At 38.1% G+C, this 13,451-nt stretch overlaps 1 protein-coding gene across 1 annotated transcript; it reads right to left on the reverse strand.

Moving 5' to 3' along the window:
* Positions 1 to 9,193: 9,193 nt before the first annotated feature.
* Positions 9,194 to 10,120, reverse strand: OR6F1 (olfactory receptor family 6 subfamily F member 1). The gene has a single exon (XM_040454394.1). It carries the CDS (start codon positions 10,118 to 10,120, stop codon positions 9,194 to 9,196), a length of 927 nt encoding a protein of 308 aa, XP_040310328.1.
* Between the last annotated feature and the right edge of the window lie 3,331 nt (positions 10,121 to 13,451).

Here is a 13,451-nt window from a genome sequence, read left to right on the forward strand (position 1 = left end):
CCTTTTTAGATTGTCCCCTTTTTTATGATATCGTTTCCTTGTTTATCTCTTGTTTCATTTTTTTTTTTAATTCTAGTTTTACTGATGTGCCTGGATGGCTCTGTCAGTTGAGCATGACTCTTGTCTCTGGCTCTGGTCTTGATCTGGGGGTCATGAGTCTGGGCCCTGTGTTGGGCTCCATACCGAATGTGGAGCCTGTGAAAGAAAGAAAGAAAGAAAGAAAGAAAGAAAGAAAGAAAGAAAAAGAAAAGCTAGTTAATCTGATATACATATTGCTAGTCCATGTTTCTCTTGACATCCATTTTTATTATAAATGTTCCATCACATCATTTTCAATTTCCAGGTGTCTTTAGGTCTAAAATGTGTCTCTTGTAGGCAGTATATAGATGGGCCTTTTAAAATATCCATTCTGATTTTGACTAAAGTATTTAGTCCATTTACATTCAGAGTAATTATTAATAGATATGTATTTAGTCCAATTTTATTACTTCTTTTGTCATTGTTTCTGGAGATTTTTTTTATCTTTTGTTGCCTTTGTCACTCTGGGTCTATTTTTTGCATTCAAACAATCCTCTAATATTTCTTTCAGGGCTGGATAGTGTTCATAGACTCTGTTTTTGCTTTTCTGTGAAATTATCTCTCCTTCTACTATGAATGATAGCCTTGCTGGATAGAGTATTCTTGACTGCATATTCTTCCCCATTCACGACATTGAATATATCATGACCTCCTTTCTGGCTTGCCAAGTTTCTGTGGAAAGATCTTCCGGTGTAAGTTAAAGTCTTGTGTCTTTCTGCTCTTAAGGTATTTTCTTTATCACTATATTTTACAAATTTAATTACAGTATGTCTTGGTGTTGACCTGCTTTTGTTGATTTTGATGGAAGTTCTCTCTGACTCCTCAACCTGGAGGTCTGTTTTCTTTCCCAGTATAAGGCAGTTTTAAGCTATTTTTTCCTCAAGTAAATTTTTTCTCCGTTCTTCTTGGACTCCTATGATATGTATGTTATAACATTTAATGGAGTCACTGAGTTCTGTGAATCTATTCCCATGCTCCATAATTCTTGTCTCTTTTGTTTAGCTTAATTATTTTCCATTAGTTTGTTTCATCACTTATTTGTTCTGCTTCTTACAGCTTTGTATGCATTGCATCACTGTTGTATCCAATCTCAGTTATTTCATTTTTCACTTCTGACTGAATCTTTTTAACTTTATTTTCTTCGGTGATAAGGGCTTCCTGGATGTCTTCCATCATTCTCTTAATCCCAGCAAATATGCTTATGGTTGATGCTTCAAATTCTCCAGCAGGCATGTTAATTATGTTGATTTCACTTAGATCTCTGGCTGTGGCTTGTTCTTTCATTTGTGATGAGTTCCTTGATCTTGAAATTTTGTCTAAGTCTCTGCATTCTTCTCTATTCCTGGCTTGTTTTTTTTTTTAAACATTAACAGTATTCAATCAAGATGCAATAGGTAATGGAAATAGTAACAACACCACTGAAGATATTTAATACACAATAAAAAGACTCTTGTCAAAAAATATGCAGGCTCACTGAAGAATTCTACCAATTTTTAAAATAAGAATTAATACAGATTTCACACATTTTTTAAAGAAAATACAATTTTATTAATTACTAAGAGCACCAAAATGCAAAGGAGTCTAGAAAATAAAACTACAAAACTTCCTATGACAAATAAGTACCGTAAGTTCAAATATAATATCTTCAACAAAATATTAATAAACACGTACATAGTAAATAAAGGAAGCCAGATCACATGTATATCATTTCATTATGGTACTTTATGTAGTAAACTTTCAATATAGATATAGTTTTTGAAAATTTATATTATGACTCTCACAATTAAATATTTCCTCCTGTCCCTTTCAAATATATAGCCTTCTTGTTCTATCCTTACCCCAGCTCATTTTTGAGTGGGAATCAAAAGAGATTTCAAATAGCACAATCAGGATCTAAGAGGTAGCTCATACTCAGTCTCTTAGGTCTTTCTCCTTTGAGAAGCACCCCTATTTGTACAGGTGTCAGCCAACACAGAACAGGAAATATTATATCTCCAGACTGTTTCAGCAGGTCAAGCCCTTGTTTGCTGACTCTATAAGACAGCCATGGAAAACAGGATAAGGAAATGGAAATGAACCTTTGATGGGTAAAGTATTTTGCTCCCTAAGAGATGGGATCAGATAGAAGTCAAATACCTATCACAATTATTATTTTCTAATAGTTGTATTTCCTCTGAAGCCACTGGATATTCTAAATTTGGTGACATGCTAACAATCACAATCAGGGTTTTTCTTTTCTAAAGACAAAACATTTTGTAAGGTACTTCTATTGCTTTGTTTAAACCCTCCTGCAGTCTTGTCCATGTACTTTGTACTTTTCATTACCTGTTTATCAGATTGCTTTGTACATTATCCTTGTAAAACAAACGTGGCACATGATTATAATCCTTTTTATATGTATATATTTTACTGTACTTTATACAGAAAACAGTATGTTGAAATAATTGCACACTCTGATTTCAGTTTTCTTTTTATTAATTCAAACTTTTCCTATTTCTTATACTTCATATTTCACAAATACAGTTCTCAAACTTTGTACTTATATGGTCAAAGAAATCTTTAAAAGAAACAAGAATTTATTTAGTAACACACCCTTCTCATGAGCACCTCATTTTATAAATGAAAGTCAAGGACACATCTAACTCAGTGTACTTTTTTTCTTAAAACAAACAAACAAACAAAAAATCCAATTGCTTAATTAAGAACTACTTTCAATCATGTATAAAAAAAGTATACCAGGAGATTCCAGAGAGGAAGATGGCAACATAGGAGGACACTAGGCTCACCTCTTGCTGATCACTTAGATTCCACCCACATTGGCCTAAATAAACCAGAAAACCGCCAGAAGACTAGCTGAACGGACACTCCAGAGCCAAGCATAGACAAGAGGCCCACGGAAGAGGATAGGAGGGGCAGAGAGGTGGTGCGTGCTACATGGACTGGCAGGAGGGAGTCGGGGTGGTGGAGGGATAGCCCACAGGGCAAGACAGAGCCCCCCAAGTCTGGCTTGCAAAAGCAGAGGGGCCAGACTGCATGAGTTTGGATAGCCAGTGGGACTTAACAGCTGGAATGTTAAAAGTAAAGTCAACAGCTCTACATTCTGAGAGCAGGGAGGGTAAGAGGACGCCTGGAGGGAAAGTTGTTGAGTCCCAGAAGAACAGAGCTTGGCTAGAGAAAAAGGCACTGAAAAGCAACATTTCCCTCTCCCACCCTCTAGCCGAAATTCCAAAGGGAACCAGTTCCCATCACCAAATTTGCTTGCACCTCACAAACACCCAATGCAGTGATTCTGTGGATCCATTCCTCCAACAGGCCTGCCTCCATCCCAGTTCTGCAGGGCCCCTCCTGCAAGGGACCACCAATGGCAAAGTGAACCAAGCCTGCCCCTCCCACCCCAGTGCATCTTGCAGATCCACCCTGGTTAATATGCCAGATCCCACTGAAGCAGCACCACAAGCCTGGAAGTGTGCAAACAGCCCCGACAGGGACCACACCACTCCACAGTGAGTCCTGCCCATGGGAGAGGGGAAGATAAGGTACAGACCAGTCTGACTGTGGCCCAAGCGATAGGCTGGGGGCAAACATTGGATCTGACTGCAGCCCTGACTACCAATACAAGTTTCTCAGGACAGCACAAGGGAAGTGCCCTATACAGTTTTGAGCTACCACAGGGACTACCCAAAATGATGAAATGGAAGAATTCTCCCCAAAAGAAACTCCAAGAAGTAGCAACAGCTAACAAATTGATCAAAACCGATTTAAGCAATATAACAGAACAAGAATTTAGAATAATAGTCATAAAATTAATTGCTGGGTTTGAAAAAAGCATAGAGAAGAGCAGAGAAACTATTGCTACAGAGATCAATGGACTAAGAAATACTCATAAGGAGGTAAAAATGTTATAAATGAGGTGGAAAATAAAATGGAGGTGGCCATAGCACGGATTGAAGAGGCAGAGGAGAGAATAGGTGAATTAGAAGATAAAATTATGGAAAAAGAGGAAAATGAGAAAAAGAGAGATTAAAAAAAATCCAGGAGTATGAGGGGAGAATTAGAGAACTAAATGATGCAATCAAATGGAATAATATCCATATCATAGGAATTCCAGAAGAAGAAGAGAAAGAGAGAGGGGCTGAAGGTGTACTTGAATAAATGATAGCTGAGAACTCCCCTGATCTGGGAAAGAAACAGGCATTGAAATCCAAGAGGCACAGAGAACTTCCTTCAGATGTAATTTGAATCGATCTTCTGCATGACATATCATAGTGAAACTGTCAAAATAAAAGGTTAAAGAGAAAATTCTGAAAGCAGCTAGGGATAAACAGGCCCTAACTTACAACGGTAGACACCTAAGGGTTGTAGCAGACTTATCTACTGAAACATGACAGGCCAAAAAGGAATGTCAGAAAGACTTCAATGTAATGAACAGAAAAAAAAAATGCAGACAAGAATCCTTTATCCAGCAAGTCTGTCATTCAGAATAGAAGGAAAGATAAAGGTCTTCCCAAACAAAAACTGAAGGAATTCATCACCACTAAACCAGCCCTACAAAATTTCTAAGGGGGATTCTGTGAGTGAAATTTTGCAAGGACCACAAAATACCAGAGACATCACTAAAAGCATGAATACTACAGGCTCTAAAACCAATGACTCTAAACCTATATCTTTCAATAATAACACTGAATGTAAATGGACTAAATGCTCCAACCAAAAGGCATAGGTTATCCAGAATGGATAAAAAACAAGACCCATGTATTTGCTGTCTACAAGAGACTCATTTTAGAACTGAAGACACCTTCAGACTGAAATATAGGGGATGGAGAACTATCTACCATGCTACTGGAAGTCAAAAGAAAGCTGCAGTAGCCATACTTACATCAGACAAATTAGACTTTAAATGAAAGGCTATAACAAAAGGTGAAGAAGGGCATTATGTAATAATTACAGGGTCTATCCATTAGGAAGAGCTAACAATTTTAAATGTCTATGTGCTGAATACAGGAGCCTCCAAATATATAAAACAATTAATCACAAACATAAGCAACCTTATTGATTAGAATGTGGTAACGGCAGGGGACTTTAATACCCCACTTACAACAATGGATAGATCATCTAGACACAGGATCAATAAGGGAACAGGGCCCTGAAAGATACACTGGATCAGATGGACTTGACAAATATATTTAGAACTCTGCATCCCAAAGAAACAGAATATACTTTCTTCTCGAGTGCACATGGAACATTCTCCAAGATACATCACATACTGGGCCACAAAACAGCCCTTCATAAGTATACAAGAATTGAGTTCATACCATGCACACTTTCAGACCACAATGCTATGAAACTTGAAACCAACCACAAGAAAAAGCCTGAAAAACTTCCAAAAGCATGGAGATTAAAGAATACCCTAATAAAGAATGAATGGGTCAACCAGACCATTAGAGAAGAAACGAAAAAATATATGGAAAGAAATGAAAATGAAAACACAACAATCCCAATGCTTTGGGATGCAGTGAAGGCAGTCCTGAGAGGAAAATACATTGTAATCCAGGCCTATCTCAAGAAACAAGAAAAATCCCAAACACAAAATCTAACAGTACACCTAAAGGAAATAGAAGCAGAACAGCAAAGACACCCCAAACCCAGCAGAAGAGAAATAATAAATATCAGAGCAGAAATAAACAACATTGAATCTAAAAAAAAACAAAACAAAACAAAAAAAAAACAGTAGAGGAGATCAATGTAACCAAAAGTTGGTTTTTTGAAAAAATAAACAAAATTCATAAACCTCTAGCTAGTCTTCTCAAAAAGAAAAGGGAGATGACGCAAATAGGTAAAATAATGAATGAAAATGGAATGATTATAACCAATCCCTCAGAAATACAAGCAATTATCAGGGAATAGAATGAAAAATTATATGCCAACAAATTGGACAACCTGGAAGAAATGGACAAATTCCTAAATACCCACACACTTCCAAAACTCAAACAGGAAGAAATAGAAAACTTGAACAGACCCATAACCAGTGAAGAATTGGAATCAGTAATCAAAAATATCCCAGCAAATAAAAGTATGGGACCAGATGGTTTCCCTGAGGAATTCTATCAGAGCTTTAAACAGAGATAATACCTATCCTTCTCAAGCTGTTCCAAGAAATAGAAAAGGAAGGAAAACTTCCAGACTCATTCTATGAAGCCACCGTTATTTTGATTCCTAAGCCAGACAGAGACTCAGAAAACAAAGAGAACTACATCCAATATCCCTGATGAATATGGATGCAAAAATTCTCCATAAGATACTAGCAAATTGAATTCAACAGCATATAAAAAATACTCACCATGATCAAGTAGGATTCATTCCTGGGCTGCAGGGCTGGTTCAACATTTGCAAATCAATCAATGTGTTACACCACAAGGTAAAAGGAAAGAAAAGAACCATATGATCCTGTCAATTGATGCAGAAAAAGCATTTGACAAAATTCAGCATTCTTTCTTAATAAAAACCATCAAGAATGTCTGGATAGAAGGAACATACTTAAACATCATAAAAGCCATTTATGAAAAGCCCACAGCTAATATCATCCTCAATGGGGAAAAACTGAGAGCTTTCCCCGTGAGATCAGGAACACGACAAGGATGTCCACTCTCACCGCTGTTGTTTAACATAGTGTTGGAAGTGCTAGCATCAGCAATCAGATAGCAAAAGGAAATCAAAGGCATCAAAATTGGCAAAGAAGTCAAGCTTTCACTTTTTGCAAATGACATGATATTCTACATGGAAAACCCAATAGACTCCACCAGAAGTCTGCCAGAACTGGTACATGAATTCAGCAAAGTCGCAGGATGCAAAATCAATGTAAAGAAATCAGTTGCATTTTTATACACTAATAATGAAGTAAAAGAAGACAAATAAAGAAAATGATCCCATTCACAATTGCACCAAGAAGCATAAAATACCTAGGAATAAACCTCACCAATGATGTAAAAGATCTGTATGGTGAAAACTATAGAAAGCTTATGAAGGAAATTGAAGAGATACAAAGAAATGGAAAAAAATCTATGCTCATCAATTGGAAGAATAAATATTGTTTAAATGTCAATACTACTCAAAGCTATCGACACATTCAATGCATTCCCAATCAAAATTGCACCAGCATTCTTCTCGAAGCTAGAACAAGCAAACCTAAAATTTTTATGGAAACATAAGAGACCCCAAATAGTAAAAATAATATTTTGAAGAAGAAGACCAAGCAGAAGGCATCATAATCCCAGACTTTAGCCTCTACTACCAAGCTCTAATCATCAAGACAGCATGGTATTGGCACAAAAACAGACACATAGACCAATGGAATAGAATAAAGTCTCCAGAAATGGACCCAGAAAAGGATGGCCAACTAATCTTTGACGAAGTAGGAAAGAATATCCAATGGCAAAAAGACAGTCTGCTTAACAAATGATTCTGGGAGAAAAGGACAGCATTATGCAGAAGAATGAAACTAGACCACTTTCTTACACCATTCACAAAAATAAACTCAAAATGGATGAAGGACCTGAACGTGAGACAGGAATCCATCAAAACCCTAGAGAAGAAAGCAGAAAAAAACCTCTCTGACCTCAGATGCAGCAATTTCTTACTTGGCACATCCCCAAAGGCAAGGGAATTAAAAGCAAAAATGAACAATTGGGACCTCACGAAGATAAAAACTTCTGCACTGCAAAGGAAACAATCAACGCTAAAAGGCAACCAATGTAATGGGAAAAGATATTTGCAACTGGCATATCAGACAAAGGGCTGTTATCCAAAATCTATGAAGAACTCACCAAACTCCACAACTGTAAAACAAATAATCCAGTGAAGAAATTGGCAGAAAACATGAATAGACATTTCTCTAAAGAAGACATCCAGATGGCCAACAGACACATGAAAAGATGCTCAATGTCGCTCCTCATCAGGGAAATAGAAATCAAAACCACACTCAGATACCACCTCACGCCAGTCAGAGTGGCTAAAATGAACAAATCAGGAGACTATAGATGCTGGCGAGGATGTGGAGAAACGGGAACCCTCTTACACTGTTGGTGGGAATGCAAACTGGTGCAGCCACTCTGGAAAACAGTATGGAGGTTCCTCAAAAAATTAAAAATAAATCTACCCTATGACCCAGAATCGTACTGCTAGGAATTTATCCAAAGGATACAGGAGTGCATATGCATAGGAGCACTTGTACCCCGATGTTTATAGCAGCACTTTCAACAATAGCCAAATTATGGAAAGAGCCTAAATCTCCATCAACTGATGAATGAATAAAGAAGTTGTGGTTTATATACACAATGGAATACTACTTGGCCTTGAGAAAGAATGAAATATGGCCATATGTAGCAATGTGGATGGAACTGTAGAGTGTTAATGCTAAGTGAAATAAGCCATACAGAGAAAGACAGATACCATATGGTTTCACTCTTATGTGGATCCTGAGAAACTTAACAGAAAACCATGGGCTAGGTGAAGGGGAAAAAAGTTAGAGAGGGAAGGAGGCAAACCATAAGAGACTCTTAAAAACTGAGAAAAAACTGAGGGTTAATGGGGAGTGGGAGGAAAGGGAAAGTGGGTGATGGGCACTGAGGAGGGCACTTGTTGGGATGACAACTGGGTGTTGTATGGAAACCAGTTTTACAATGAATTTCATATTAAAAATAAATACATAAGTAAACAGGTTCTAGGGGGGAAAAAAAAGTAGACCGGGATACTTAGTGACTCCGTAGATTCAGCCTAGACCTGTTGATTTAGGCTGAGGTCATAATCCCACTTCATCAGTGATTAGTGAGTCTGAGCCCTGCATCTGGATCTGTAGGTTTCTGTTGCTGGTGCAGAGCCTGCTTGGGATTCTCTCCTCTCTCTCTGCTCCTCACCTGTGCTCTCTCTCTCTCTCTCTCTCTGAAAATAAATAAATTAACTTAAAAATAAACATAAAAAAAGTAGAGCAAGTATATGTAGTCTATTTTATTCCTTCAGTTTTTTTCTCTCTCTGTATCAAGGAATATTTGCATTTTCCTTCCATATTCTTACTTGGAGACAAAGGGAGATATTTACAGAGATCTGTTCTATTGGGGGCAGTTTATTTTCCCTTCCATTTCTTCAGCAGAGTTTCTCTTACTTCCTTGTTACGGAGAGTGTAGATGAAGGGGTTTAGAACTGGAGTCACCATGGTGTTCAGGACATGCACGGCTTTGGTCAGATCCAAGGCCTCTTTGATGGAGATGCGGACATGAAGAAAGATCGTGGACCCGTACCAGACCAGCACCACAGTGATATGCGAAGAGCATGTGGAGAAGGCTTTACTCCTGCCGCTGGCTGAAGGGATCCTGAGAATGGTGCTGATGATATACACATAAGAGACCAGAGTGATGAGGCATGAGCTCAGGATGACCACAAAAGCAATCACAAAGGCCACGAGTTCCACTGCCTGCGTGCTGGTGCAAGCCAGGGTAATCCAGGGTGCAATGTCACAGAAGAAGTGGTTGATAGTGTGGGGACCACAGAAGGGCAGGGTGCTAATGAGGGCTGTGGGCACTGCAATGGCTAGGAAACCGCACACCCAGGATCCCAGGGCTAGCAGTGCTGAGAGCAGACTGCTCATAATGGCCCCATAGTGTAGAGGATAGCAGATGGCCAAATAGCGGTCATAAGCCATGGCTGCCAGGAGAAAGTACTCTGTGCAGCCCAATGAAAAAACAAAGTACATCTGCAAAAGACATCCAGTAAATGATATGGTTTGGCTTCTCCCCAGAAGGATGGCCAGGACTTTGGGGACTGCAGCTGTGGTATACCAAATCTCCAAGAAAGAGAGGTTGCTCAGAAAGAAGTACATAGGGGTATGTAGCTGGTGGGAGGTACTCACCAACATCAAGATAGCCATGTTACCACTCACTGTGAGGATGTACATCACCAGAAAAAGCATAAAGAGAGATAGCTGAAGGCCCTGGGACCCAGGAAAGCCCAGCAAGAGGAAATCCTGGGAGTGAGTTGCATTGTCTGTGCCCATTGAGGAAGTAGTAAGAAATACCAGTAACTAGAAACCACACAGTATAGGGTTTTTATCCAATCACACTGTCCTAGAGAAATTAAAAGAACAGAATTCATGACCGTGCTTCAATAACTGAATGCAGACTGACAGTCTAACATATGTTGAGTGCCTGTTCTGTACTTGGAGCTGTGCATGGTTAATAACAATTTAATACAATTTAATAAAATTTTAATAATATGTGCTATTATAACCAATTAGTGTTTGAAGAAACTTGAGCACAGAACATTTTATCATTTTCATAAAGATTGCACCTATAGTTATAGTTCAGATCCGAGATTCAAATCCAGTCTTTGGAACTTCATCATCCTAATCTGGATATGCCCCAGCACAACCATAGATTACATCTAAATGCACAAAGGGCTGGGCACCTAGGTGGCTCAGTTGGTTAAGCGTCCAACTTAGGCTCAGGTCATGATCTCACGGTTCATGACGGTTCGTGAGTTGGAGTTCCCCGTGGGCTCTGTGCTGACAGCTCAGAGCCCAGAGCCTGCTTCAGATCCTGGGTCTCCTTCTCCCTCTGCCCCTCCCCCACTCACGCTCTACCTTTCTTTGTCTCTCAAAAATAAATAAATGTTAAAAAAAGTTCGGGGCGCCTGGGTGGCTCAGTCAGTTAAGCGTCCCACTTTGGCTCAGGTCATGATCTCACGGTCAGTGAGTTCGAGCCCCACGTTGGGCTCTGTGCTGACAGCTCAGAGCCTGGAGCCCATTACAGATTCTGTGTCTCCCTCTCTCTCTGCCCCTCCCCTGTTCATGCTCTGTCTCTCTCTGTCTCAAAAATAAACGTTAAAAAAAATTAAAAAAAAAAAGTTAAATGCACAAAAGGATACCCATTTCGTATTGAATTCACAATTCACTACTTTATAACTCGACTCTTTCTGCCTGGTCCTTAAAGAAAACATGCATTTTTTTTTTCTTCTTTTTGCCTTTGTGTCTCAATTGTAGGTTCTAGTCACTCTCTTCTTTGACAGTTATAGCTTTTGAATTGGTCTTCTAATTTATAAGCTCTGACTTCAAAAATAATACTCAGAAGTAAACTATAAAAATTAAATCAGTGTAAAAGGATTTTTGTCTTCTCTGACCTTGAAAAACTCATTAACATTATTAATGTGATACATTCTTTATACCAGAAAGTATTTCCCTATTAACAATGCATTTAAAGCAACTGCTTTCTGTGTCTAAGACCTCTTGATACTCATTTGGAAAGTTTTGAACAGGCTAAAAGCAGAAAATCATTTTGAAAAACTAGTTATTTTTTAAAAGGAATTCTTTAAATTCCGGGTAGTCAATATACAATGTGATACTAGTTTCAAGTATAGAACTGACTGATCCATCACTTACATACAACACCAAGTGCCCATGACAACAAATGCACTCCTTAATTCCCATCACCTAACTGGAATTAAATAAACCTTAAAAATTAAATTGTTATCAAAAATAATTGAGGGGCATGTGAGTGGTTCAGTCAGTTGAGCATCCTACTCTTGATTTCAGCTCAGGTCAGGATCTCACTGTTTGTGGGATCCAGCCCTGCATTGGTTTGCGTACTGACAGCATGTAGCCTGCTTGGGATTCTCTCTCTCCCTCTCTCTTTAACCCTTCCCCTCATTCATGCGTGCTTTCAGGCTCTCTGTCTCTCTCAAAATAAATAAATAAATAAATAAACATTAAAAAAAGAATAACTGAATGACAGAAAAAATATTGATGATGGTGATTATTTTTACTATGCAGTAACTAACATTGATAAGTCCATTTTTTTTTAATTTCAGGTATGCAAAATATGCTTCTCTTTGTCATTAAGACCATAATTTTCCACTTATGTTACCATGAAATAAAAGGCTATAAAAATAATTCTTGTAATCTATTTCTGAATGCTTCTTTTTGAGGACAGAATCTATAAATTAGAAGGTCAATTGGGAGCTCTTATTGTCAAACATGGTGGTAACTAAAATCTAACTTGAGAAGCAGATTTTGAAAGCAGTCTAAGTGGACTCTTTGCATTTTGTTATGAAAGAATGTCCTCTGTCTCCATTTTCATGTGTCACATTTTTATACTCTCCAAAAGAAATACTATCTCTATAGTTATCAGCATATTCATTACATATATCTAACATCAATAACATATTTATACTACAAATGAGTCTACAAAGTAAATAGGCCCCTATGGTAGATATACCACATTTTTGGCAGAATGCAACTTCAAAGTCATCTAGAACAGTGATCCCAAATTCTAATGGACATGTGAATCACTTGAGGCTGATGTGAAAATATAGATTATAATTCAGTCATCTGTGGTGGGCCCTGTGATTCTGCATTGCACACGAATTAACAGAAGGCACCATTGGATGAGGACCCTAATCTGAGGAGGAAGGGTCTAACATCCTTATGATTTTTTAAAATAAATAGTATAAAGAAAAGGGTGATGACATGACTCTCCCCTGGTTGGTTGGGTAGTAAAGGATCTCGATTATTAATTAATTATCCTAATAAATAAAAAAATATATCTTAATTTAGATATTGTGAGATGAGACAGGACAATAAGAAATACAAAGGAAAGAAGCTCATCAGAGGCACCTGGGTGGCTCACTCGGTGGAGCATCTGACTTCGACTTGGGTCATGATTTCACTGTTCTGGAGTTTGAGCCCAGCGGTGGGCTCTGTGGTGACAGTTCAGAGCCTGGAGCCTGCTTCGGATTCTGCATCTCCCTCTCTGCCTCTGCCCCCTGCCTGTTCATGCCTTCTCTCTCTCTCTCTCTCTCTCTCTCTCAAAAATAAATGAACATTAAAGAAGAAGAAGAAGCTCACCAGCAAAAAATGCTAAATAATGGCTTTCACAAATTTCTTAAAGCTATTATACCCAACATCTGTATCATTCATAGCCAATATATATGCAATAACTTTTCTACCTCAAAGTACTTATGACCATTGTTAATGTCTTTGGTATTGTTTAATTGTTCCCTAAAAATGTAGTCAAGAAGCTGCCATTTAAATGTAAACTTACAATAATAGTTAACAGTAGCCAACATATAGTGAATGCTTACTTGGAAGTCACTAGCATAACACGATCATTGTAAATCCTATTACTTTGGTTTTATCATCATTCTACTAGTTTTAAAAATGAGAAAACTGAAGCACACAGAAGCGAGAGAAATTACCCCACATGGAGCTGTGAGTATCAGTTCTGTAAGTTCAATGCCAGAGCCATAGCACATTGCAGCTGCTGCTTTCAGAGACACTTTTTAAATGGGTCTCTATTGAGTCTGATTGACAAGTTCAAATAAATTATATTTTA

Source organism: Herpailurus yagouaroundi, unplaced genomic scaffold, assembly GCF_014898765.1.
Source record: "Herpailurus yagouaroundi ecotype Mexico unplaced genomic scaffold, PumYag 212, whole genome shotgun sequence".
NCBI classification, from domain to species: Eukaryota; Metazoa; Chordata; class Mammalia; order Carnivora; family Felidae; genus Herpailurus; species Herpailurus yagouaroundi.